The following is a 25,165-nucleotide window of genomic DNA, read 5'->3' on the forward strand; positions in this document are numbered from 1 at the left end:
AGTCTGTCCTATCCCAGTCTGACCCCTGTCCCAGTCTGTCCTGTCCCAGTCTGTCCTGTCCCAGTCTGTCCTATCCCAGTCTGACCCCTATCCCAGTCTGTCCTATCCCAGTCTGACCTATCCCAGTCTGTCCTGTCCCAGTCTGTCCTGTCCCTGTCTGTCCTATCCCAGTCTGACCTATCCCAGTCTGTCCTGTCCCAGTCTGTCCTGTCCCAGTCTGACCCCTATCCCAGTCTGTCCTATCCCAGTCTGTCCTGTCCCAGTCTGTCCTGTCCCAGTCTGACCCCTGTCCCAGTCTGTCCTATCCCAGTCTGTCCTGTCCCAGTCTGTCCTGTCCCAGTCTGACCCCTATCCCAGTCTGTCCTATCCCAGTCTGTCCTGTCCCAGTCTGTCCTGTCCCAGTCTGACCTGTCCCAGTCTGTCCTATCCCAGTCTGTCCCCTGTCCCAGTCTGTCCTATCCCAGTCTGTCCTGTCCCAGTCTGTCCTATCCCAGTCTGACCCCTATCCCAGTCTGTCCTATCCCAGTCTGACCTATCCCAGTCTGTCCTGTCCCAGTCTGTCCTGTCCCTGTCTGTCCTATCCCAGTCTGTCCTATCCCAGTCTGTCCTGTCCCAGTCTGACCCCTATCCCAGTCTGTCCTATCCCAGTCTGTCCTGTCCCAGTCTGTCCTATCCCAGTTTGACCTATCCCAGTCTGTCCTATCCCAGTCTGACCTATCCCAGTCTGTCCTATCCCAGTCTGTCCTGTCCCAGTCTGACCCCTGTCCCAGTCTGTCCTATCCCAGTCTGTCCTATCCCCGTCTGACCCCTGTCCCAGTCTGTCCTATCCCAGTCTGTCCTGTCCCAGTCTGTCCTGTCCCAGTCTGTCCTATCCCAGTCTGACCCCTATCCCAGTCTGTCCTATCCCAGTCTGTCCTGTCCCAGTCTGACCTATCCCAGTCTGTCCCCTGTCCCAGTCTGTCCTGTCCCAGTCTGTCCCCTATCCCAGTCTGTCCTGTCCCAGTCTGTCCTGTCCCAGTCTGACCTGTCCCAGTCTGTCCTCTGTCCCAGTCTGTCCCCTGTCCCAGTCTGACCTATCCCAGTCTGTCCTATCCCAGTTTGTCCTATCCCAGTCTGACCCCTATCCCAGTCTGTCCTGTTCCAGTCTGTCCTGTCCCAGTCTGACCCCTATCCCAGTCTGACCCCTATCCCAGTCTGTCCTGTCCCAGTCTGTCCTGTCCCAGTCTGACCTGTCCCAGTCTGTCCTATCCCAGTCTGACCCCTATCCCAGTCTGTCCTGTCCCAGTCTGTCCTATCCCAGTCTGACCCTATCCCAGTCTGTCCTGTCCCAGTCTGTCCTATCCCAGTCTGACCTGTCCCAGTCTGTCCTGTCCCAGTCTGTCCTATCCCAGTCTGACCTGTCCCAGTCTGTCCTATCCCAGTCTGTCCTGTCACAGTCTGACCTATCCCAGTCTGTCCTATCCCAGTCTGTCCTATCCCAGTCTGACCCCTATCCCAGTCTGACCCCATCCCAGTCTGACCTTTATCCCAGTCTGTCCCCCCATCCCAGTGCTGTCCCCGTCCCTAAGCCGTCCTCCCGTTTAGCTGGGCTGGCATTTGGCGGGTGGAGGGTGTGACATGATCCCTGGGTCTGGTGTCTATGTGAGCGAGCTCCCTGACTTTCCCAAGCTTGGTTTGAGTCAGAACAAGCACTGCTAACTGGTTCTTTCTCCTGCTTGTTTCCGCACGCTTTCAGATTAGATACATGCAGGTAAGTGACAGGTGGAGGGGAGGCCCAGGCTCAGGTCTGCCAGCACCATCTTCCTGCACATTCGGGAAGCCTCAGTCCTCTTTGCAACAACCCGAGACCCCTCCCCAGGGAGATAGTATTGGGCTCCACATTCTTACACGCAGTTTTAGGGGGTCGTGGACCCTCAACACCAAGTTCCCAGGCTGAGCAGGGCTTCAGGCTTTGGGAAGGAGCCTGGGTCATGTGCCCACTCGACAGGCTGCTTTGGAGAGCTGTGGCCCCGGCCAGCCCGCTCGGGCCCTGGGGCATTTGTCAGAAAGAAGGATGATGTCAGGGTGGGTTTGAATCCACACGGCCCCTGTGTCACCCATCAGCATTCTCTCAGCCAAAAAGAACTTAAGGAGGAGGCCTGGCCATCCACAGTCGCCCCGACAGTCACCCCCCGCCCCCCGCGGCTTCTTCCTGGGCCCCTGTGGCCACACCGTCTTGCTCAGTCCCGCTCCAGAGGCCCCCCCACGGGGGCCTGTCCCAGGGTCCCCTGCCGATGGGCTGTTAGCTCTGCACAAGGTCGGAGACCGCTGGGTATTTGGAACGTCCGGCTCTGCCAGGGATTGGCCCCTTTCCCCGAAGCACTGACAGGCTGGGACGGTGGGTCAGTTGGTGGATGTGGGTCCCCAGAGAGCTGGTCAGGGCCTCTCCCCGTGCGCACAGTAGGCGCTTTAAGCATGTGACACCTGCTGTGTGTGCTGGAGGGGGTGGCCGGTCTGGTGGAGACCTGTCCCTTCTGGGCTGTCCTCAGGGTTGTGCCACGCCCCCTGCGCTGGCCTTAGCGTCCTCATCCCCAGGAAGCACAGAGGGGCACGCTGTCCCCCATCGCACGCCCTCCACACTCGGCGACCCCCGAGCTGAGCTCGGGGCACAGCAGGGCCCTGGCTGACGTCCTGTGTCCCCCTCCAGAAAATGGGCATGACAGAGGACGACAAGAGGAACTGCTGCCTGCTGGAGATCCAGGAGACGGAGGCCAAGTACTACCGGACACTGGAGGACATCGAGAAGGTGGGCGTGGCTGCCGGGGCCACCCCAGACCCCTGCCTCCCAGGGGGCCCTGTCCCCGGGCAGGGACTCGGCAGCGGTGACAGGCGAGGCGCAGGGGCCCTCTCAGTTTTGCACCCCTGACCCCGCCTATCCGGAGATCGCCCTCACCTATCCTCTGCCCTCTGGCCCCACGCAAGCTGTGGGCTCCACCCAGGCCGGTGTCCTGGGAGGCCCAGGTCCTGCCTCCCACCCCTCAGCTTCAGCTCAGACCCGGGACTGTCCTCAGCTTGTTTCTGCCGCTCCTTGCAGTCTGAACTGGACGTTGTTGCCATTTCTGCTCCTGAAGTATACTGAGCTAGGCCCTTTATGTGTGCATCCTCTCCCAGAGCTGAACGCCTTCTGCATACGCTGTCACCCAGCCTGGGCGCTGAGTGAGCTCTCTGTGAGCACCTCCTCACTGGGCACCGTCTGCGCTCAGCCTGCCCTCCGTCAGCCGGGCGTGCAGCAGGGCCAGCCCGTAGGTGGCTCAGTGCCATGCACCTGCGGCTCCGCTGGGCCCGATGCTGGCAGCCTCTGCAGCCCCGCTGGCAGACGGTGTGATCTCCCGATCGGCTGGTCAGTACTATCTCCCCGCCGGCCTGCCCAGCTCCTGGAGGATACGGGTGGGCCTTCTCCCCGCTCCCTGTGAGCGCTGGCTCTGTGCCGTTTCCCTGTCACTTGGCATCCTCACGGCAGTGCTTGGCGGTGTGAAAGAACCGACATCGCTTTCAGGAGGGACCGTTCCCGGTTAGTCTTTCTTTGCAGAGTGTATAGCCGTCATGGGGACCCCTAGGTGGGTCCCCACTGTTCAGGGCATGCGGGAGCCTCCAGCCAGGGGTCCCAAGATGCCCCTTGGCCCCGGGTCTGATCCAGACTTCGGAACTTTCCCCTCCTCCCGCCCCACCCAGCCCTCCTGTTCTGCCCTTCTGCACCCCCGACCACTAGCCTTTCTGTAGACACACCGTCCTGGCTGCCCAGCCTGGCCTCCTCGTCTGCCCACCCCGCCCCCAGCGGTCCTGACTCCCTGGTCAGCTCCTCCCAGGGCCCTTCTCCTGGAGGGCACGGAGCCCGAGTTCTGCTGCAGAAAGCCTGCAGGCTGCTGGGTCCCGTCCCCGCCCCAGGAATCCGGCCCTGGGGTGCAGGCACAGCGCATCCAGGATGCGTGTCTGGGGTGAACGGGGGCGGGGGGCTGCCCAGCCAGGGCGTGCTTCACGCCCTCGGGGATGATGGTGTTTGTAACCCTGCCCAGCCCCCCAGGTAGGTCTCAGGAGAGGAAGCAGTCCCAGAGAGGGGCGCCGCACGGTGGGGGGAACCATCCCGCGGCCACGAGTGCGGGTGGACAGCCTTCTCCTGCTCTCACAGCGGCCGCGGAGAGGGCCAGGCGGCCAGGACCCGGCGGGAGAAGGGCAGGGAGAGGGTAGGGTGGCCGGCCGTTCCCTGGGGGGCCTCCGGGGCTGGTCCCAATGTGGGCGCCTCATCTAAAGCCTGGGGCGGGGGCGCCCTGCTCCTGTGGCGAGTGGGGCTGGAGTGCGCCCTTCTGACGACATGTCTGGGGGGACACTCGGCAGAGGCCCAGGACCTGATGTCGGGGGAGACTCACGGCCGTGTCTTCTTCCTCACGTGCACCCTTGGGTGACGCCCCTCACCGCCTGGGGGAATCTCATTTTCCCCAAATGTCTCAGACAGCGATAGCAAAGCCCGCCCTGTTGCCTTGGGGTTGTAGTCCAGCGCCATGTGCAAGGACCCCCTCGTGGAGCTTTGCCCACCATGGAGGGGTGGGGGTCCGGTGCTCACACGGATTCCCAGGCCCGACCCTGCCCGGCCCCACACTGGGCTCACCCTGCAGAGTGACTCTCAGGTCTCCCCAGAAAGCCCGCGTTCTCCGGGAGGCAGAGCCCTGCTGTGGGCCGAGCCGAGTGGCCGCCCCGCGGAGAGCCCGTCTGGGGACACTTGACCCTTGAGGCCGGTAGAGCCCCCTGCACCAGCGACCGTGGCCTTGAAGGCATCCTCCGGGCCGTGGGGCAGTGAGGGCTTCTCTCTTGCAGAACTACGTGACACCCCTGAGGCTGGTCCTCAGCCCGGCGGACATGGCGGCCATCTTCATCAACCTGGAGGTGAGGGTCCGCCCCAGCTTGCTGTGGGGGGGGAGGCCGCCGTCCCGACCCGCTCCGACGTCGGGCGGGCTGCACCTTGAGGGGGCTTGGAGGGCTGCTCCCTGGAGGTCCTCGAGAGCCCGTGAGGTTTGGTTAGCAGTGGAGGGATGTTGTCCCTTCCCCCTCTCTGGGCAGACCAAGCCCCTTAGCTGCCTTGTGGGGTCTGAACACGGACACAGAGGGTGATGGCCACCCCTCTGCTCTGGAGTGGACACACTTCCCCGGGGCTGGGCCCCACTTCCGCGGAGGACAGACTCAGGCCTCAGAGCCTGTGAGCCCCTTCACTCCCTCACCCAGCGGGTGGGTCACGAGGATGCTGGCTGGGTCTGGCTCCAGGCCTTGCCTGGGGTTGTCCATCGTGTGTCTGGACAGGCTGGTACGGCCGTGGCCGGCTGTAGAGCCGTCCAGTGTCTCGCATCCAGGGAGGCGCACCCAGCGCCCGGCCCGCACATGGCCGTCCTTTAAGCAGCAGCCCCGAAAGAGCCTGACCAGAGCCTCTGCACCCACCCCCCACCCCTGGCCTCCGAGCCTGCTCACACACAGTTGCTTTTCATCCCAGGACCTGATTAAGGTGCATCACAGCTTCCTGAGGGCCATCGACGTGTCCATGATGGCGGGTGGCAGCTCGCTGGCCAAGGTCTTCCTGGACTTCAAGGAGAGGTGAGTGGACAGGGCCTGGGGGGTGTCTCCGGTTCCGCCCTGTCCTCACTTGTAAGCTGAGGAAACTGCCTGCCCTCCCAGCCTGGATGGGAGGGGGCCTCATGGGGGCCCTAACAGCCCCTTCACCTCTGTTCCTGGGGGTCTGGGTGGATAGGGACCCTCTTGCCATCAGGGTTTCCTGCTGTGCTGTGGTCCCCCGAGGATCCAATGCCAGGGGACTCTGGCTCTGAGCCTGGTGGGTGTGGCCCTTGGCAGCTGCTGCTGCAAGAACCAACCCCCCCAACTCCCTGCAGGCTTGAGTGAGGGGCTTCAGGGGCTCCGGGCCCCCAGGGCAGAGGACACATGCCTGCTTCCTTGTCAGGATGCCACACCTGGACTTCTTTATCGGTTGGTCGGGGCAAGGATGGCATCTGTGCCTCTTGGTGCCGTGTGGGTGACCAGAGGCCAGGCCTGGTCCCCAGCCAGTGAAGGCAGAGGGGCCGACCCCAGGTGACCGGGCCGGGTGCAGGTGGCAGCCGTGGGCGCAGATGCGTGACCGTCCTGGCGTAAACCAGCTTCAGCCCTGCACTTGGGGAGACGGTGGTTCCGGGGTCCAGAGTCACAGGGCACTGGACCTTCCAGGGGTGCCCTGGTCCTGTCTGAGCGTGTGCAGCTCTTGGACAAGTGTCCACGGAGCCGAGGGGGTGTAGATGCCCTCATCAGAATCCGAGGCGGATTCTCTCCTCCAGGTCCCACCCAGGCAGTTAGAGTCTGGATGCAGAAAGGGCCCCAGCCTCCAGCCAGCAGCGTCACCTGCAGTCCCTGTGGCCCTCAGTGACAGCCCTGGTCTGGGATCCAGACCGTCGGTGGGGGAGAGTGACAGCTTGTTAGGAATCAGCGCAGGTGCCTTGTTTAAAAAAAAGATTACACCGTTATTGTGTGGCCTCTGAATCCGTTTGATTCTTTGCTTTAAGCCTCTGTTTTGTCACCCCTGCTGATGGAGGGGGTGTGGAGGTGGCCTTCTGTTCTGGAGAATGGCCTGCTGGAGCCTGGCGGGGGGTGGGGGGTGTGGAATCAGGATTCTGGAAGCTTCCGGCTGAGTGCGGAGGGCAGCTGTCAGGATGGCTCTGCCGTCCCAGCAGAGATCGCGGCCCCTGCTTCCCTCCCTCGCACCTCGGCCGCCGGCTCTCGAGGGCGAGATGCTGACGAGGACGAAGCCAGGTGAAGTGAAGGGGGCTCGCGAGAGGCCGGCCCTACGGGGGCCCGGGAGACAGCAGTTTTAGCCACTGAAATCCCAGGAGATCCACCAGGAGATCCACCAGGAGACAGGAACTCGCTTTCTGTGTATCATGGAATCTTTGGAGGAGGAGCCCACAGAGTCTTGTCTTCGTGGTGCTTAGACCTTGCTGCTCGTTGAAGTCACCTGGGAGCTCGTTAAAATACCAATTCCTGGGGTCTGAGGAGGGGTCCCGAGAGCTGTAGAAGGCCCCACAGGGGTTGGTGGGGACCCGGGGTCCGTGTCACCCTCTCTGCAGGAGGGTCCCCTGCATTGTCCGCCAGGTAACCTCAGCTCCGCTCGTAACCGTCCTGCCCAGAGCCACCGCAGCGCGCCTTCACCTGGGACCCCTGAAGGGGCCTCCCCAGGTGCCATCCAGCTCCGGGCAAGGCGCTGTGCCCCCCTGAACGGGCAAGGGTCCTCGAGCCTGCTCTCTCAGGGGCCAAGAGTCGGGGGCTCCCGGGAGCCGCGAGAGAGCAGCAGTGCCCGTGTAAACGCACGTGCAAGGGGAGGGGAGCGGACAGGGCTCCTCCGGGGCCGGCAGGTGTGGGCCCGCTGGCTGGCCCGGGTGACGGCACGCAGGTGGAGGCCGGGGCCAGGCCGGCTCTCTAGCCCACCCTCTGCCCCCAGCAAGGTTCTCCTCTCACCTGGCTGCAAGACACCGCGCCAGGTGAGCCCACATCACGGTGCCCCGCTGGCGAACTTGAGCTTTCAGACCTGACCCTCGCCCAGACGGTGGGCTCAGCGCCTCATTCATGCTGTGCCTTGGCTGAGCAGGGGCGGCTGTGGATGAAGCTGAACTCTGGGCCTGTTAACCCAGCTCAAGGGCAGGTGGCCGAGGCATAGATGGGTGATGTGCCCTCTCGGAGACCCTCCTCATCCCCTGTGCACGGCTGCCTGGCCCCCACAGTCCAGTTGGTCTGTGAGCAAGACCTAGCGCCCCCCTCCACGCACGATCTCAGGCTGACCCGCCCCCAGGCCTCCTCTCCTCGGGACATGATAGATCTTTCCACCTTGGAGAATGGCAGTGAGCTGAGCGTATCCTGGTACCAAGAGCTCTGCAGATCGTCACCCCCTGCAAGGCCTCGGGATCCAGGCCCTTCTGTTGCGGGAGGGGCTGGCTGCGTGTCATCAGAGTATAATCGCTGTGTCCATCCCAGCATCCACCTTTTCTGGGACGTCCCTTCAATTTCTGAGTCAGCCCCTATGGCCCTGATGTTCACTGACTTACCGACGCCACAAGCATTTATGGAGCGCCTACTGTGTGCAGCACCCGAGCATTTATGGAGTGCCTGCTGTGTGTGGCTTCCAAACTCTGGGCCAAGGATATCGTGGTGAACATAGCTGGCTCAGCTCTCCCTGGGAATGAGTCCACAGACGAGACTTATGATGGGCTGCATGAGAGCAGGGGGGAAGTGGACATGGGGCTGGGACTTGGAGCCGATGGAGGGGGCCCCTGAGGACCTGGGTGAGAGAGGATCAACCCTGAGGCCGTGTGGGCAGCAGAAACTGAAGGGAAGGCCCTGGTGGGAGCCGGGAGCCCTGTTCTGGAAACTGGGAGAGACCAGGGGAGCAGGAATGAAGAGGGTGAAGAGGCGGCTCTCTAAGGAGCAATCATAGGTTCTGCAGGATCTGGTAGGCTGAGAGAGGGATTCAGAATTTTTTAGATAAGGGCAGGAAAATTCACTGAGGAACTCAAGGGGCAAGATCCTGGCTGCTCAACACGGATGAATGATGGGGTGGCATCTGAGTGCGGTATGACCAGTGCCAAGGGGCAGAGGACAGTCACCTCCATCTTTTTGGAGGTTATACTCCCATTAACGTGGCCTTGATCCTTAGACAAGGCAGATGCTGCTGTTAACCATGTGGGCCTAAAGAGACCTGTCCCACCCAGAGGGACATTTTGCATTAAAGTCAGAGAGGTTCGCATTAAAGTCAGACTGTATCTATTGCTGGGGCTGACCAAGGCGGCCCAGAGCCCGACTTCTGGTGGGTCAGAGGCTCGGGCCAGATGGGCCCCGGGGAGCTGGTGGCCCGGTGGGAGGGCAGGAGTCCTGGCTTTTAGAAGGGACTCCCTGTGGGGCTTTGCACAAGTGCTGCTAGGCGGATGTCATTCAGAAAGGCAGGTTCCCCCTACTCAGGACCCCAGGGGCTTCCACGAGTGTCTGGAGAGGGGTCTTGGGCGGCAAGGCTTCTGTGCCCCATGGCTTGTGCTGGCTCCAGTGTTAGGTGGACGGTGCTCGGCCTGCCTGTGAGCTCCACTCACTGGGGCAGGGTCTCTGGGGACCTCTCGTCTCAAAGCCCGAGGTTGGGAGGTCCTGCACGGGGACAGCCCTCTCGTACCCTTCTAGAGCCCCCACAGGGGCTCCCGTGGCCGCCCCGTCTGGAGGGCTGCCCTGGACCCTCAGCTGGAGAGGCCAGCCTTCTGCCTCTCCAGCTCTCCCTACCCAGGTGGGGGAGCTGAGGGCGGGAGAGGGGTGGGGCTTGGCCTGTGTCCCGTGGCGTGGCCCCGGCGCCCTGAGCGTTTGGGGTCGTGTGGGCTGAGGCCATCAGTCCTGGGAGACACCTGCATGCTTCCCTTTATGGGGTTGCAGCCGAACGTTCAAGGCTAAAGAACACAGCCCGGGGCAGAGCCGCTCGGAGCTGGTGACGAACGTCCACCGGCTCAGCAAAGGGAGGCCGGAAGGATGACGGGGCTCGCTCAGAGGACGGTCTGGCACTCTGGCTGCAGTCAGTGGGGACAGACGTTAGGAAGGAGGTGGCCACCTTGGATACAAACCAGTCTGTCTCCTCCCTGACAAGAGCGCTGAGTCCCCCAGGTCGCTGCTGCCCTGACGGAGATCGTGTACGGAGCAGTGTCCGCCGAGGGTGCGTCAGGCCGGGTCCGAGGCCACGTCCCCGGCTGTTCCCGGGCACCCCCATGAGACCCTGAACCATGAAGGCCTCGCTGCCTGCATCGCTTTGCTTCCAAGTTTCAGATACTTTTACTCAACAGCAGTAGATTTTTATGGTTAAAACGAAGGCCCATCAACTTCACTTCCTTCACTGACTTCCTCCAACAGACTTAGAACATCTTGTCAGTTTCTCTGGATTTTCAAGGGAGAGTCAAACCACCCACAGAGAGTCTGGCCTGGGGCTAGTGATCAGACTTGCCGTGGTGTGGATGGAGGGCAAAGGGGTCAGCATGAGTGTCCTGGGGCTGTTGTCACAAATTCCCACAAACTCGGAGGCTTAACACGTCAGAAATTTAATTCTCTCTCAGGCCTGGAGGCTAGTGTCCAAAACCCGTCTTGCTGGGCCCTGCTCTCTCTGGAGGCTGCGGGGAGGGGCCTCCCTGAGGCTTCCAGCACCCGGGGGGCCCCGGATGTCACTGGCTTGTGGCCACAACCCCCCAGTCTGTTCTCCACGCTCACATGACTTCTTTCTGTGTCTCTGGGTCCTTCCCTTTCTTATAAGGACCTTGTCCTTGGATGCAGGGCCCACCCTAGTCCGGTGTGATCGGACCGCGACCCCGAGGGCCGTGATTACATCTGCAAAGACCCTATTTCCAGGGTTACATCCTGAGGCCCCTGGTGGACGTGCCCTTGGGGACCACTATCCTGCCCAGGACAGGGCGTCTTGGCCAGTCAGCTGAGTCCCTGTGTAGTTCCCCTCCCGTCTCAGCGGGGCCAGCTGTGGCCGGAGGCGGGGGGTGTGTGCAGCCACGGCTCTGCTCCGCAGTTGGGTGGGGGTGGGGGTGGCCCTGGAGTGCTGGCCGCTGAACTCAGAAGAGGCCTCCCCACGGGGCTGGGGAGACTGGGCTTGGCAGCCACGTGGGTTCTGGATTTGCTGTGGGATCCGGCCACTCCCTTGCTGGTGACCTTAGGAGTCTGGTCACCTCCCAGAGCCCAAACGTGGTGTGTAAGTGAGCCTGAGAGCGGGCGTGGGTGCGTCGTTGCTGTAAGTGGCCGTGGTCATATTTCACTTGTCACCGATTCACAGAGGCTGTAACAGCCTTGTGCAGGCCGTGCCAGCCGGGCTCCAGGCTGCATGCTGGCACGCAGGGAGGAGTGAGGCCCGCCCCTGGAGCTCAGAGCTGGGGCGGGGGCGGGGGGCCCGGTCTCTTTGTGGACCCCGCCAGACGGGACAGGCTCTTCCCCACCGCTCCCCGCCCGTCTGCGTGCTCTGCCTGGCCCCGCTGAGCTGGAGGATGGGGTGGGGAGGGGCGGGGACACAGCAGGAAGTGGTAAGGCAGGGTTTTGATGGGTGAACAGAAGTTTTCTGGCTGGAGAAGGCTGCAGCTGTACTGGCTGGTGTGCGGGGTGGGCAGTGAGGAGAGCAGGGCTGGGACCTGCTGTCCGCACGCCTTGTCCGCCAGGACCTCGGGCTGAGTGAGCCGGGGGAGTGCGGAAGGTAAGGGGGCGCCCCAAGGCTGGCCGCTCGGGGGCTCTGGGCTCCGGGGGCTCAGGAGAAGGTCTGCAAGGCCCGGGAGGGAGTCGGGGCTGCTGAGGAGCAGGGGGGCCTCTGTGCCCGGGAACGTGGGCAGTGCCCGCTGGGCTGTGGGCAGGGCTTTTGCTGCCCACGTAGGCTTTCCTCCATGAGGGGCGGCCCTGCCTCCATGGACCAGCACAGGTTGCACAGAGATCTCTGGGTCTCTAGCCCCTGATCGCTTCCAGAAATGATGGGTCTTAATCAAGTTTCATGTGAAAACTTTCAGTTCAATAGTAAATCATTGGAGTGGAAAGGTTCGGGGAAGGTGGGTGCCCATTTCCCCCATGGTTGGCAGTCCTTCTCCTGGGCAGGGAAGGGAGGGAACACAGCCTCACGGAGAGAACTCGTGAGGAGCTGTCGGGGGAGAAAGCTGCGGCTCGACGTGAAAACAGAACCGACTCAAACCAAGTGTGTGTGCGTGTCTGTGTCTCTGTGTGTGTGCCCACCACCCAGGCTCCTGATCTATGGGGAGTACTGCAGTCACATGGAGCACGCCCAGAACACACTGAACCAGCTCCTGGCCAGCAGGGAGGACTTCAGACAGAAAGTTGAGGTACTGGGGGCTTCCCGCCCGGGCCCCATCCATCCCTGGCTGTTTCTGCCCATCCCTGGCCTCTTGCCCGTTTCCTGGAAAGGTGGGGATGGGGCAGTGATGTGACGTGTTTGTAGATGTTTTTGGCTGATGAGTATTTTTTCCTTTGCCTTTTGTTGGGGTTGAGAGTGGGCAGGGGGCGGTCACCGTCCCAGGCCCAGGCCCAGCCTGAGTCCCCTGGGTGCAGCAGCAGCAGGGCCTCAGGACCAGATCTGGGTTAGCCGGGGGCTACGACTGATCCCTGACCCTGGTCTCTTTGGATCCTGAGGGGGCCCCAGGTGATGGACGTTTGCTGGGAGCCGTGGAGTCTCCCAGCCCTGCGAGTCTCACCCCCCTGAACCCCACAACGTGAGCTTCTGTCCAGCCTCCTGCCCCCTTTGGGGCAGCAGGCGGTTCACAGAGACGGGGCTTCCCGGGTTGTATCTGGCTGCTTGGATGGTTTGCAGGGTGAATCCTGGTGGCATGTCCCCTTTCTCCTGCAGTGTTGGGGGTGACATGCCCCTTGGAGAGGTCTGATACCCCTATGTATCCAGGCAACCACTGGAAGCCCTCATTCCTGAGGGTGGTCCCCCCTTAGTGTGAGCTGGCTCCCCTGAGCATCTCGGGTAGACCCCAGGCCAGGGGTCGCTCAGAATCCACCCCTAGGTGGCCACTGCAGACTCCTGAGGCTGTGAGAGGTGGCATGCCCCTTGCCCTCTGCACACACCAGGTGTGGGGAGGGTGTCTGGGAGCCTGACCAGAGAGCCACTGGACACCCTGGCTGGTAGTTCAGGGCTTGGGTCTGCCCTCCTCCCCAGGCTGGGGGATGGGGGTGCTGGGGTCTGGCATCCCTGAGCAAGGATGCTCTAAATCCACTTGCTGCTCCCCCGACACGCAGGAATGCACCTTGAAGGTCCAGGACGGGAAGTTCAAGCTGCAGGACCTGCTGGTAGTGCCCATGCAGAGGGTGCTCAAATACCACCTGCTCCTCAAGGTGAGACAGGCCGGAGCGGGTCAGGGCCTGCAGATGGGCCAGACTGACGGATGAGCAAGCAGAGGAAAGCAGTCCATGCCTACTGCCCAGAAGCTGTAAAATAGGGACTTCCCTGGTGGTCCAGTGGTTAAGACTGTTCACTCCCAGTGCAGGGCGCCTGGGGGTTCGATCCCTGGTCGGGGAACTAACAGCCCACATGCCGAGAGGCGCAGGCCAAAAAAAAAAAACCTGTAAAATAAGTATCAGGGGCTCTGCAGTATTTATATGTGTTACGAGTATCTGTCAGTTAATACACAGGGAACATTACGATTCGGATCAGTAAGAGAAAATAAAACGGGAGACAGAAAAGCATCCTCCGGCCAGAAATAAGAGCTCCAGGGCTGGACTCTGAACCCAGTCCCTGACCTGCCGTAGCCGTGAGAACAGCTTCGGGACAGACAGGCTGCCGGGGGGCCAGCGGTCCCCGCGAGGTGCGGGCCGAGGCTCCTCAATGAGTCCACAGGCCACCTTTCTGCTCAGCTCCTCACTTCGTGCCGTCTTAATGTCCCTCTCTTTACCGACGAGAGTTGGGAACAGCTCACTCAGAGCCATATGTCTCCTGGGGGTGGACTTGCCACCGGTCTGGAGCTGGGCAGTCAGACCAGAGCCTGGGGGAGGGTGTGGGGGGCCTTGTCCGGGGGCGGGGGGCTGTCTCTCTGTTTACACGTGGTGCTGGGTCGGGGGGGGGGCGGGCCCAGGCCCTGAGTGGTGACCCACTCCCCTCCGCGCTCCAGGAACTTCTGAGCCATTCCACCGACCGGCCGGAGAGGCAGCAGCTCAAAGAAGCGCTGGAGGCCATGCAGGTGGGTCACCGAGGCAGGGGGGAGGCTGGGTGACAGGGCTTTGAGGGCCGGGCCTGCCGTCTTAGACTGGACCTGGGCTCACAAACGACCTGACCTCTGTGACCCGAGACGTAGGTTTTCCTGGGATGGCAGGAGATGGAGGAGGGGGCAGGATGGTGGATGAGATCCACCAAGAGCAGAGGGGCCATGTGTGTGTGTGTGGGGGTCTGGGTTCTCTTCCGTAGCCAACCCCCCGGCCTGCGGTGACTCCCCCGGGACCCCCTTCCTCCTGCCTCTCTGACTGTCCACTGCCGCCGTCAGCAGAACCCAGGCAGCGGACTTGGTTCTGGGCTCCTGGCCCCGTGGTTCCCTCTGTCCAGCCCTGTGGCAGCCGCTTCTGAAATGCCCCCCACCTCAGCCACGCCGCCTCTCCCCTGCCCGCTCCATCCACGGAAGCCGCTGAGCAGCTCCGCCCTGAAAGGAGAGCCCGGCTCCGTCCCTGCCCACTCAGAGCTGGCCTGTGGCTCCCGCTGCCCGCGGCTGCCTGGCCCCTGACATCCGCCTCTTCCGAGCAGGCCCCCGCGCGGGCTGCATCTTTCTCACCTGTGCTTTGGCTCAGGCTGGACTTGGCCTTGCTCACCGGGCTGTGCCCTGTGCGTTCTCTGTCCTTACAAAGCCATGTTCCCGGGGGGCCCGCCCCTCGCTAGCTTCCGCGCCCAGCGGCTCGGCGCTGTGTTGGGAGGCCCTCTGAGCAGCCTGTCCTACTGGAAAGCCTCGGTCCAGGCCGCGGGGGCTGGACAGTTTACCATCCTGCCTTCGGGTCTCGGAATCTGCCCTGCCGGTGGGCTCCCTCGTGGGGATGGGCAGGGGGCACTGGAGGGGAGCCCGAAGCTGGCTCTCGCCCCCCACCCACCCACCGCCCACCTCCCGGACGCCACCCCAGGCTCTGGGTGCCTGCCCCCTCGGCCTGCTGGAGCGTGGCAGGCAGGGACCGCTGGGAGGCCACAGCGCGCGGACGGCCGGGCCCAGGGCTGCCTTTGCTCCACGAGGAGCGGGCTGGCCCAGGTCTCCTTGGCTGTTCTCTACCACTCGGACCGAGAAGGGGGCCGAGTGATGGACGGAAAGGAGCCACTCTAGTCTATGAGGGGGTTTCCCGGCCTGCCGATGGGCTGCACCTTCCCTGTCTTACTTATTTCTCAAGTGGATGACGCCTCTCACCCCGCATCACTTGGAGGCCCAGTCTCCTCTGGGGACAGGGGACGGTGCTCCGGGAACGTCTGGCCCTCGGACGGTGCCTGGCACGGGCCTGCTAACCCCTCCCCACCTCTGTTGTGTCCCAGGACTTGGCCATGTACATAAATGAAGTTAAACGGGACAAAGAGACCCTGAAGAAAATCAGCGAATTTCAGAGCTCTATAGAAAATTTGGTAAGTGAGTTGACTGCCCGAAGAGTGGAGATAATTGTGACCGTCTCTCTCTCTCTCTCTCTCTGTAGATATAGATATAATTTCTAAACATTACTTTCACAATCTTGATTTGAATAAGCGCAAGGGTGACCGCACACTGCCCGTCGGGGCCGGGGAGGCAGGGGCAGCCATGCCCCGTGCTGCCTGCCGAGAGAGGGGAGCAGCTTCTGGAGCCATCTGACCTTGACCTGCCGGGCTGTGCACCCTGTCCAGCCCGGGTGCCCTGTGCACAAGGTGGCTGCGGGCGGAGGGGCAGGGCCCGGGGGGAAGGATGCTGGTGCTGCCTCGCCCTCCCTGCCTGGCCTGGACCGGGGCTCTCTTGGATTCAAAAGGAGGATGTGGCTTCCAGGGGGCTGTGGCTTCTTTTGGTCCGGGCCCCTGGCTACCCCCATCTGCGGTCCCTGGGAGGGACAGTGGAGAGGGTTTGGTCACCCTGTCCGGGAGCTGCCCTGGACTCTCCTCTCCACCTTGGCCTCTAGCAGGGTGACGCCTCATGGGACCCGATTGCCGGGTCCATCAGAGGCTCAGCCTCGGGCGCTGGGTGAAGCACGCTGTCCTGTGGGGAGGGAAGCAGGCTGGTGTTCCCCCCGCCGTGTCCGTGAGCCCTGGCTCCGCGCGGTCTGTGGGATGTTTAGCCGAGGTTTCTCCATCTCGGTACTGCTGACACCTAGAGACGGCCGCTCGTGGTGGGGGCGTCTGTCCTGGGCGTCACAGGATGGTGGGCTGCACCCCTGGTCCCTGTCCACTCGATGCCGGTAGCCCTTTGGGGGCCCAAGTGATGACCGCCACACACCCCTCCAGACGGCACCAGATTCCCCTGGGTGCAGAATCACCCTGGCCACAAACCGCTGGTTTACACACATTTTCACCTCCTGGTCCCTGCACTTACAGGGTCTAGGGGAGTCGCTGTTTAGGGCAGATCCCTGGGCTACCCCACCAGGGTCAGAAGAGCGTAGACGGTACTGCCCGTGCAGACACGGGATGTGAAAACAACGTGTCACCCTGCAGAGAACACAGAAGTTGCCAGACAGCATTATGACTGGACCGATTTTTCTGTCCTGTCAGAGGGCAGAGGGGGTTAAGGGCGACTGTGCCAGGCTGCTGGCGGCGGTGTCAGTGCCTGGCGGGGCCTGGCCTGTCGGTCATCCCCTCTGAGCGTCGGATGTTCTCGATGGATGGACGGGCACTACTTTTGTACAAGTACCGGTAGTTCTTGCTCATTTAATAGCAAACATTAAACAGCAGATGAGCAGGTGTGCGGTTTCCTCTGGACCCCATCGGAGACGGTAGAGCGGGTGCCTTTCTTGCTGCACTTTGGAGATGAGACCTGGGGTCTCTGCGTCACTGATCAGGGTGTTGGTCCCACCCTGGGTGACCCCAGTGCTGCACCTTTTTTTTTTTCTAAATTTTATTTACTTTTTGTTTTTGGCCATGTAGATCTTGGTTGCTGCACAGGCCTTCCCTGGTTGTGGCGAGCCGGGGCTGCTCTCCAGTTAGGCTGCCGGGGTTTCTCACTGGGCTGGCTTCTCTTGTTTGGGACGCGGGCCCTAGGGCTCGAGGGCTGCAGCAGCTGCAGTTCCTGGGCTCTGGAGCACAGGCTCAGTGGTCGTGGCACGCGGGCTTAGCTGCCCCGAAGCATGTGGGATCATCCCGGGCCAGGGATCGAAGCCTTGTCCCCTGCATGGGCAGGGGGATTCTTTACCACTGAGCCACCAGGAAAGCCCCCACGATGCACGCTCAGTCATGCTCTGGCAGCTTCTGGAAAACAGAGAGCTCTGAAAGCAGATCCTGAGAGCCTGCATCGTCATGCTGGGCAAGCTGGTCCCAGAGGACTTGGCAACGTCCCCACCTTTATCTGTCCGCATCGACGGGCGCAGGGGAACCTCTCCAGAGCGGTCTCTGTGAATCAAAGCAGAGCAAATGGGTACAAAGCAGGCGGAAAGCGAAACTGAAATCCCTGCAAATCAGAGAGAGGGTTTTGACTCGGAGGCTCTTCCTGTGGCAAATGAACCACAGGCAGGACCCCCGCACCCCGCCCGCCGTCTGTCTGATAAGCGCTGTTTGTTCTCTTTTTAATTCAGTTTCTCTGGGTCGGGCATCTGGCTTTCCCCACCAGGTTTCCACCCGGGCTCCACATAACAGTGGCCTGTTACCGTGAACACCCCATCAATCGCCCTTTGTTGCCGCAGAGCTGGGGGGAGTCCAGAGTGGGGGCCCCCAGGCCGGGCTCCTCCCTCCCCTCCCCTCCGCGCGCCATCCTCAGCAGCAGCCGGGAACCGCAGGGCTGGTCTCCCACAGCCCCCGCCTTGAGGGGCGTTTCTGTGGGAAACGGCTGCCCCGGGCACGTGCCCACCTGCGTTTCTCTCCACATAGGGAACATGCTCTGGCTCCAGGGCTCACGGCCATTTCCTTTTTTTCCCAGCAAGTGAAACTGGAGGAATTTGGGAGACCGAAGATCGACGGGGAGCTGAAGGTCCGGTCCATAGTCAACCACACCAAGCAAGACAGGTGAGCGGACGCCCCGCCCCAGGGGCACCCCGCGCCCTTGCGAGTCTGGAAACAGCTTCTCCTGTGGATTCAGCTTCAGGTGGCTCCATTCTAATTGCTCCTTCCTTCTCTGTGAGGGCAATGGCCAGTGGCTGCCCTGCCCGTGGCTGGCACTGCATGGGGCTAGGGGCCAGCCGGAGGCTCCTAGGGGCGGCTGTGAGAGTTCTCTGCCGAAGGGATGGTCGGGAGTGCCGGGCGGGACACAGGAAAGCCCCCAGTGAGCTGGCACAGCCCTGGTCTGTTCATCCTCCGCTCGCACCTACCGTGTCCCAGGCCTGGGACCGTGGCCGGGGTCACAGCAGATATCAGCCCTGCCCCCAAGGAGCTCCCAGTCCGCTGGGCGATGGACACGTCAGTGGGAGTGACCATCGGAGGCCAGTGCTGGGAGGAAGGCCAGCTCGAGGGGCAGAGGAGCCCATAAGCACCTCGGGCCTCCGGGGGCAGGAGCCTAGGTGGGCTTCCTGGAAGAGGTGTGTCTGGGCAGCTGAGACCTGGCTGAGGGGTCAGAGTTAGCCAGGGGGGCGGGCTCAGGCTCGGGGAGGGAACAGCCCTCCCGCTGCCCACCCAGGCGCCCGTGGCTGTCGCGGGACCTTAGAGCCCAGGGCGCTGGCTGAGCTGATGGGTCCTGGGCCACGCTGCCGGCAGGTACCTGTTCCTGTTTGACAAGGTGGTCATCGTCTGCAAGAGGAGGGGCTACAGCTACGAGCTGAAGGAGATCATAGAGCTGCTCTTCCACAAGATGACCGACGACCCCATGAACAACAAGGACGTCAAGAAGGTGGGCCTTCGGCTTCCTGGGGCGGCCGAGGGGCTTCTAAGGCTGGGGCTGGGCCCGGGGCAGGCGCTGACACCCCACCGAGGGAGGTGTCGGGGGGTGGCCAGACAAAGAGTGGTCTGGTGGGTGGGCCGGCCTCTAGCCGCTCTGTCAGGCCCAGCACCTTCCTGGCCTCTCATCTGAGTCTTTCCTGGGGTTGGGGCAGGGGCCCCAAATCCAGATCCCAGCTCCCCAGTGAGCACGCTGAGTGGGGGCCCTGCCCCAGGCCTCTGGTGGAGTCCAGGCTTAGACATTGGCAGCCTGGCTCCAGCCCCTGTGCCCTTGAGGCAAGAGACACTTCTGCCCCTCCTCAGCCCTCCCTCTTTGGAGGATGGGCTGGATGGGTCTTGCTATGGCTTGTCAGACTCTGATGCCCAGCCAGGGGGCTGTGGGCTGGTGCAGGAAGGGCAATGACTGCTGGGGTGGGGCCATGACTGATGAAGGCGGAGCCATGACTGATGGGGAGGGGCCATGACTGCTGGGGGCAGGGCCATGACTGCTGGGGGCGGGGCTATGAGTGATGAAGAGGGGCCATGACTGCTGGGGGCGGGGCCATGAGTGATGGGGAGGGGCCATGACTGCTGGGGGCAGGGCCATGACTGCTGGGGGCGGGGCTATGCGTGATGAAGAGGGGCCATGACTGATGGAGGGGCCATGCCTGCTGGGGGCGGGGCCATGCCTGCCGGGGTAGGGGCCATGAGTGATGAAGAGGGGCCATGACTGCTGGGGGCGGGGCCATGAGTGATGAAGAGGGGCCATGACTGATGAAGGAGGGGCCATGACTGCTGGGGGCGGGGCCATGACTGATGAAGGCGGGGCCATGACTGCTGGGGGCGGGGCCATGATGAAGAGGGGTCATGACTGATGGGGAGGGGCCATGACTGATAAAGAGGGGTCATGACTGCTGGGGGTGGGGCCATGAGTGATGAAGAGGGGCCATGACTGATGAAGGCGGGGCCATGACTGCTGGGGGCGGGGCCATGACTGATGGAAGAGGGGCCATGACTGCTGGGGGCGGGGCCATGACTGATGAAGGCGGGGCCATGACTGCTGGGGGCGGGGCCATGATGAAGAGGGGCCATGACTGATGGGGAGGGGCCATGACTGATGAAGAGGGGTCATGACTGCTGGGGGTGGGGCCATGAGTGATGAAGAGGGGCCATGACTGATGAAGGCGGGGCCATGACTGCTGGGGGCGGGGCCATGACTGATGGGGAGGGGCCATGACTGATGGAAGAGGGGCCATGACTGCTGGGGCGGGGCCATGACTGCTGGGGGCGGGGCCATGGCTGATGAAGAGGGGCCATGACTGATGAAGAGGGGCCGTGACTGCTGGGGGCGGGGCCATGACTGATGAATAGGGGCCATGACTGATGGGGGCGGGGCCATGACTGCTGCACTCAGTGCTGAGCACCTAGCAGGTGCAGCCCTGGGCTGGGTGGGGTGCAGGGAACCAAAGTGCTAAAGAGCCTGGACTCTCGAGCTTACAGGTAGAAAGCAGTAGCTCCTCCCAGGCTCAGGGCTGAGGATGCAGCCCGCTACCCTCCCTGAGTGCAGCCCGCCACCTTCCCCTCTGGGAGGAGGGCGTTGCCCTGGCTGTCCCGGCCCGGGGCACTTGGCATGGGCTGTGTGTCCTGGGCTGTGGTCGCCCACGCGGGGCTGGGCCAGGCTCCTCGATGACCTCATCTCCCCTTTTCCTTTCCTCTCCTCATGCTGCCTAGTCTCATGGGAAGATGGTAAGCTCCCGGCGCCCTGCTGCTCACCGCCTTCCTGCCTCCGGGCCTGGTGCTGACAGTTCTTCCCTGAGCCCGGAGTGGGGTCTGGGGGCTCCAGGAGTGGGGTCTAGGGGCTCCAGGAGTGGGGTCTGGGGGCTCCAGGAGTGGGGTCTGGGGGCTCCGGGAGTGGAGTCTAGGGGCTCCAGGAGTTGGATCTGGGGGCTCCAGGAGTGAGGTCTGAGAGGGCTCCAGGGGTGCAGTCTGGGGGCTCCACGGTTGGGTCTGGGGGCTCAGGGTGGTGTCTGGGGGCTCCAGGTGGGATCTGGGGGCTCCAGGGCGTGAGGTCTGGGGGCTCCGGGTGGGCCTGAGCCAGGCAAGCTCGTGGCAGTCTCCTTGGCCTTGCCTCGGCCTCTGGCTTATGAGGCGACATGCGTTGGCGATCACAGATCTACCCGTAGTTGAGGGCGTGAAGTGACGGCCCTGTCCCCTGCACTTGGGTCCCTGGAGGTTGAGGGCGGTGCTTTCAGAGCTGGGGCCTTTGTCTCCTCTCTGCCGTCTTCTCTTTCTTCTTTCCGTCTTGCCCTCTTTTCCTTTCCCCTCTAGCTTTTCTGACACAAACGGGCTCATTTTTCCAAACCCTTCTTCCTCATTCCCTCTGGAGGCCCTGAGCGCTGGCCGGGCGTGGTGGTGGCCGAGGGCTGGGCAGGCTGCGCTAGCTTTGCTCCCATGGCCCATGGCCGCCTCTGCCTTTTTTTGTTTGTTTTCTGTTGTTCTACTTCAGACCAGCGAGTTTTTCTAGCATCACGTTTAGGGAGTGGAAGCGGGTGGGCCGCCATCCTGGAGGGGCCCTGGGACGTCTTGTTAGAGGGCATGTACACGAAAGCATGTACATACAGACGCGTGTGCGTGTGCAGCCCAGCACGAGTGTGCGTGCATGCCTGCCCACGCCTGTTCCAAGCGTGCTCCCATCTTTCCGCAGTGGTCCTACGGCTTCTATCTCATTCACTTGCAAGGCAAGCAGGGCTTCCAGTTTTTCTGCAAGACAGAGGACATGAAGAGGAAATGGATGGAGCAGTTTGAGATGGCCATGTGAGTCCGCCCTGACAGGGCCGTGGGGGTGGCCGGCCCCCCGTGGGCTTCTCAGATGAGAGGTCCTTCAAGTCACCTGAGGCTCAGCCTGTCTCCGTCGCCCTGGGTGAAGCCAGTCCCCTCCCCCGGGTGGCGTTCTTGATCCTTAATCTACAAGCAGCCGGAGGGCCTGCCCCCCCAGAGCCCGGCATCCCACACCTGTATGGCTGGGCAGCGAGTGGCCAGGAACGGCTGTGATGCCAGAAGGACTCGTGGTGACCTGGGTCCTCGGGGCCTTCCGGGCTGTGGATGGTCACCTCTGGGGACAGCCCTGGAGCCGTTTCTCTGTAAAATCCAGGAGGAGCCCCAGTTGCCCAACAGAGAAAGCTGGTCATGGGGGTCCCCGGCCACATCCGACCTTGAGGCCGGGGGGCCGGGCCTGGGGCCTCCAGGCAGGTGCACTCACCTCCCCACCTGGTGGAAGGGCGACGCCGGTTCTGGGGTTATTGGGAGGCTCAAACAGGGTCCCACATGGGGCACGTCGGAGAAGGTGGCAGCCAGGCGGTGGGCCCTGTGGCTTCCAGGCTTGTAATTATCTTCCCATATTCTGTTGTGAAAAACTTCAAGTATTTATCCAAAAACGTCGTGGTAAACGCCCGGGCTCCTGCGTTCGCATCTTGGCCTGCTCTCTGTCACACACTGTCCCCTGTCCCCACCCCGCTTCCTGCCCTGGCGCCGTCTGCTGGTGGGGTGGGCTCGCTCTGGCGAATTGCAGACACGGGTGCAGTCCCCGCGCTGTTTGAGGGGACCCATCGTGAGCTCACGATTCATTTAGATTTTTCCATCTCGGGCTCACTCACAGTGACATCCTTAGCGGCTTTGCTGAGTTGTGACAAGGGGTTGCCCCTGCCCACACTCAAGCCCTGTCCAGAGACAGCTTTTCACCATCACCCTCAGAAATGTCTCGAAAGCCTCCGCTTGGACCGCCACCCTCCCCGGGGCGTCAGGGTCCCCGGGTAGGCCTGGGAGTTCTGGCAGTGCCCGGCTCCTGTGTCCTGGCCCCCTGACCCCCGGCTGATTCCAGGGTTCCCGTGTCAGTGGGGCTCAGGGGACCTGGCGCCCACTCTCCCTCCCTCCAGGTCAAACATCAAGCCCGACAAGGCCAACGCCAACCACCATAGCTTCCAGATGTACACGTTCGACAAGACCACCAACTGCAAGGCCTGCCGCATGTTCCTCAGGTGGGCGCCCTGCCCTGCCTGCTCCCGGCCTCTGAGGGCGCCTGGGGCTGCCCCGTCCTGCATTCGCAGCGCCCAGCACCCCGAGGCCAGCGCTGCGCTGGGCCCCAGAGACCCGGGGGAGCGGCCCATCTGTGTGGGCCTGGCCGGCCGGCGGTGCCTGGGATCCAACAGGGAGGGGAGGCGGTTGTCCTGGGGGGCCCGTCACAGGCGCTGCAGAGCCAGGCCGGGACCGTCCAAGGGGAGGGCTGGCACCAGGCTGTGCGTTTGGGTGGGGGTCCTGGGGGCTCAGGGGCTGGGCTGGCTGCTCGGGAGGGTGGAAGGCCAGGCGGGTCGGGGCTAACCTCGCCTCCTGCCCTCCCCCCGGTGCAGGGGTACTTTCTACCAGGGTTACCTCTGCACCAAGTGTGGCGTCGGGGCGCACAAGGAGTGTCTGGAAGTGACCCCTCCCTGCAAGATCAGTGAGTACCGACCCCGCCCCGCCTGTGGGGCACGAGCCCCAGGGCCGGCCCATCCCTCACAGCGGGCTGCCCACCTTCTCCTTTCCTGCAGTGGTGGCCCCACGAGACAGGACCAGATGAGGAAACTGAGGCTCGGGGGGGGCGGGGGGCATCTGCCCCTGGGCACACAGGCCCAGCCTGAGAGCGGGCGGGGTCTCCACGGCCAAGCCCTCCTCCTAACCGCACTCTTGCTGGCCCTTCTCTGCCTCTTGAATGCCTTCGATGCCTTCTGCCTTTTCTCTGACGCACTGCAGTTGTTTCAGACTCTAGACCCCCACCGGGCCCCGGGCAGAGAACGTCCTTGGCAGTTCGTGGAGATTTCCCTTCACAGAGGAACACCTTGGCCCCCGGCTCCCCTGCCCCGTTTGTAGCTGGTTCCCCTGCATGCCCAGCATTTATTACACAAGGCTCCCTTTGGCCCCGGGCCCATTTGTCAGATGGGAAGGCTGAGGCTCCTCTGAGTCGTCTTGGTTTGGGGGATGAGCTGGGGGAGTGCCCAGCCTAGAGCAGCTGGATGGCAGCCGGAAGCCTCAGACGGTTCCGAAAGATTGCAGCCGCCGCTGTGGTCAGGGCTGGCCGCCTGTGGGCTCCAGGCTCGGGCCTGTGCTGAGCGTCAGCACCGCTCACAGTGCTTCACGTGGGCTGAGCCGGCCCCGTGAGACGGGGCAGCCACGCTGCCGTCCACGCCCGGGGGACCTGTGCTCAGAGAGGCCTGACACGCTCCAGGTAGACAGGAGGACGTGCCAGGCCTGCTGATCACCCAACACACCAGCGCCCAGAGCAGGGGAGTTTTTGTCAGTGCCGCATTTACTGCAACTGCTGGCCCAGCACCCTGACCCGGGAGGAGGGTCCCACAGGTCAGCCTGGACCCCCTCGTCCTAACTGAGCCCGATGCCGCCCATTGTGGCCCAGCGGAGGTCCAGCAGCCCTGCTGCTCTGCTCCAGGCTGGAGGAAGCCGCCGGCCCCTCTAGTCCCAGAGAAGGAGGCTTTGCAGCTTTGCCAGTGGATACCGCCCTCTGGTGGCTGCGTGTCCTTCATGTCAAGAGACTGGATGGTTCATTTCTTTTGACTGTTTTTTTCTGATCTTGAAAGTAACATACTTATTCGTCAAAAATAATAGAGGGGCGAAAAAAAAAAATAAGAGAAGAAATGGAATAAAGAAGAAAATAATTATCGCTTATGAATGTATTAAGAGATAATCAAAGGTGGTAATTTTGGCATATTCCCTAACTAGTTTTCTAAGTTTTAAATAATCTTTCTGTTTCTCTTTGCCTTCTGATTGTTAAATACCCACCTTCCATACAAAATGTGGAGGAAAGTAAACGAGATAAAAGCAAGTCGTGATCACACCAGGCACAACTGCTGATGGCCATATCCTGCCTTCTTCCTTTTTTTTGCAGACTCCCCCATTCCAATCCTTTTTAGGTTTTTGTGTTTTTCATATGTATAGCTGAGGGCTTCCCAAGTGGCACTAGTGGTAAAGAACCCGCCTGCCAATGCAGGAGATGTAAGAGACACGGGTTTGATCCCTGGGTTGAGAAGATCCCCTGGAGGAGGAGAAAATGGCAAACCACTCCAGTATTCTTGCCTGGAGAATCCCATGGTCAGAGGAGCCTGGAGGGCTACAGTCCACGGGGTCGCACAGAATTGGACACGACCGAAGTGACTTAGCACACACATACAGCTGAGGCCTCACCGGAGAGGCAATGGCATGTCTTTTGCAAGCTGACGTTGTCAGCATACTCCCCACAACTCCAAGAGCCTCTGGTGGGCCCCTGGCTTTGTTTTAAGAGGTCGTGGTCCCCCCGAGGGCAGGTGCATGCCTCCCTCTCTTGTCTTTCTGCCCTGCCCCAGCCCCTCCTGGCTTTTTCTCCTCTGCACAGTCCAAGCTGCTTCCCTTCTGACCCACAACCCACGTGCTTATCTTTCCTCCTGGTCTCGGGCAACATTCCTCGGCCTCGTTGGCTCCACCTCTGGGCCGGGCAGGTTTACCCATCTGCTGCCCCTGCGGCCAGGATGTCCCAGGGAGATGCTGGACCCTCCCAGGGTGCGTCTCCCCAGGAAGCCTCCCCTGGGGGCACCAGCTGCC

General features: G+C 62.3%; 1 protein-coding gene across 7 annotated transcripts in view; it reads left to right on the forward strand.

Moving 5' to 3' along the window:
• The window catches only part of VAV2 (vav guanine nucleotide exchange factor 2), a 183,150-nt gene that overhangs the window by 142,828 nt on the left and 15,157 nt on the right, over positions 1-25,165 (forward strand). For all 7 annotated transcript variants that reach the window (XM_061154210.1, XM_061154211.1, XM_061154213.1 and 4 more), the window contains exons 6-17: positions 2,687-2,785; positions 4,849-4,917; positions 5,516-5,616; positions 11,795-11,894; positions 12,811-12,906; positions 13,680-13,748; positions 15,068-15,154; positions 17,616-17,701; positions 18,386-18,518; positions 21,249-21,358; positions 22,477-22,578; positions 22,948-23,036. In XM_061154210.1, coding sequence (XP_061010193.1) covers positions 2,687-2,785; positions 4,849-4,917; positions 5,516-5,616; positions 11,795-11,894; positions 12,811-12,906; positions 13,680-13,748; positions 15,068-15,154; positions 17,616-17,701; positions 18,386-18,518; positions 21,249-21,358; positions 22,477-22,578; positions 22,948-23,036 — 1,141 coding nt within the window. The remainder of the gene's footprint in view (positions 1-2,686; positions 2,786-4,848; positions 4,918-5,515; positions 5,617-11,794; positions 11,895-12,810; positions 12,907-13,679; positions 13,749-15,067; positions 15,155-17,615; positions 17,702-18,385; positions 18,519-21,248; positions 21,359-22,476; positions 22,579-22,947; positions 23,037-25,165) is intronic.

The sequence above is a fragment of the Dama dama genome, chromosome 11 (genome assembly GCF_033118175.1).
Source record: "Dama dama isolate Ldn47 chromosome 11, ASM3311817v1, whole genome shotgun sequence".
NCBI classification, from domain to species: Eukaryota; Metazoa; Chordata; class Mammalia; order Artiodactyla; family Cervidae; genus Dama; species Dama dama.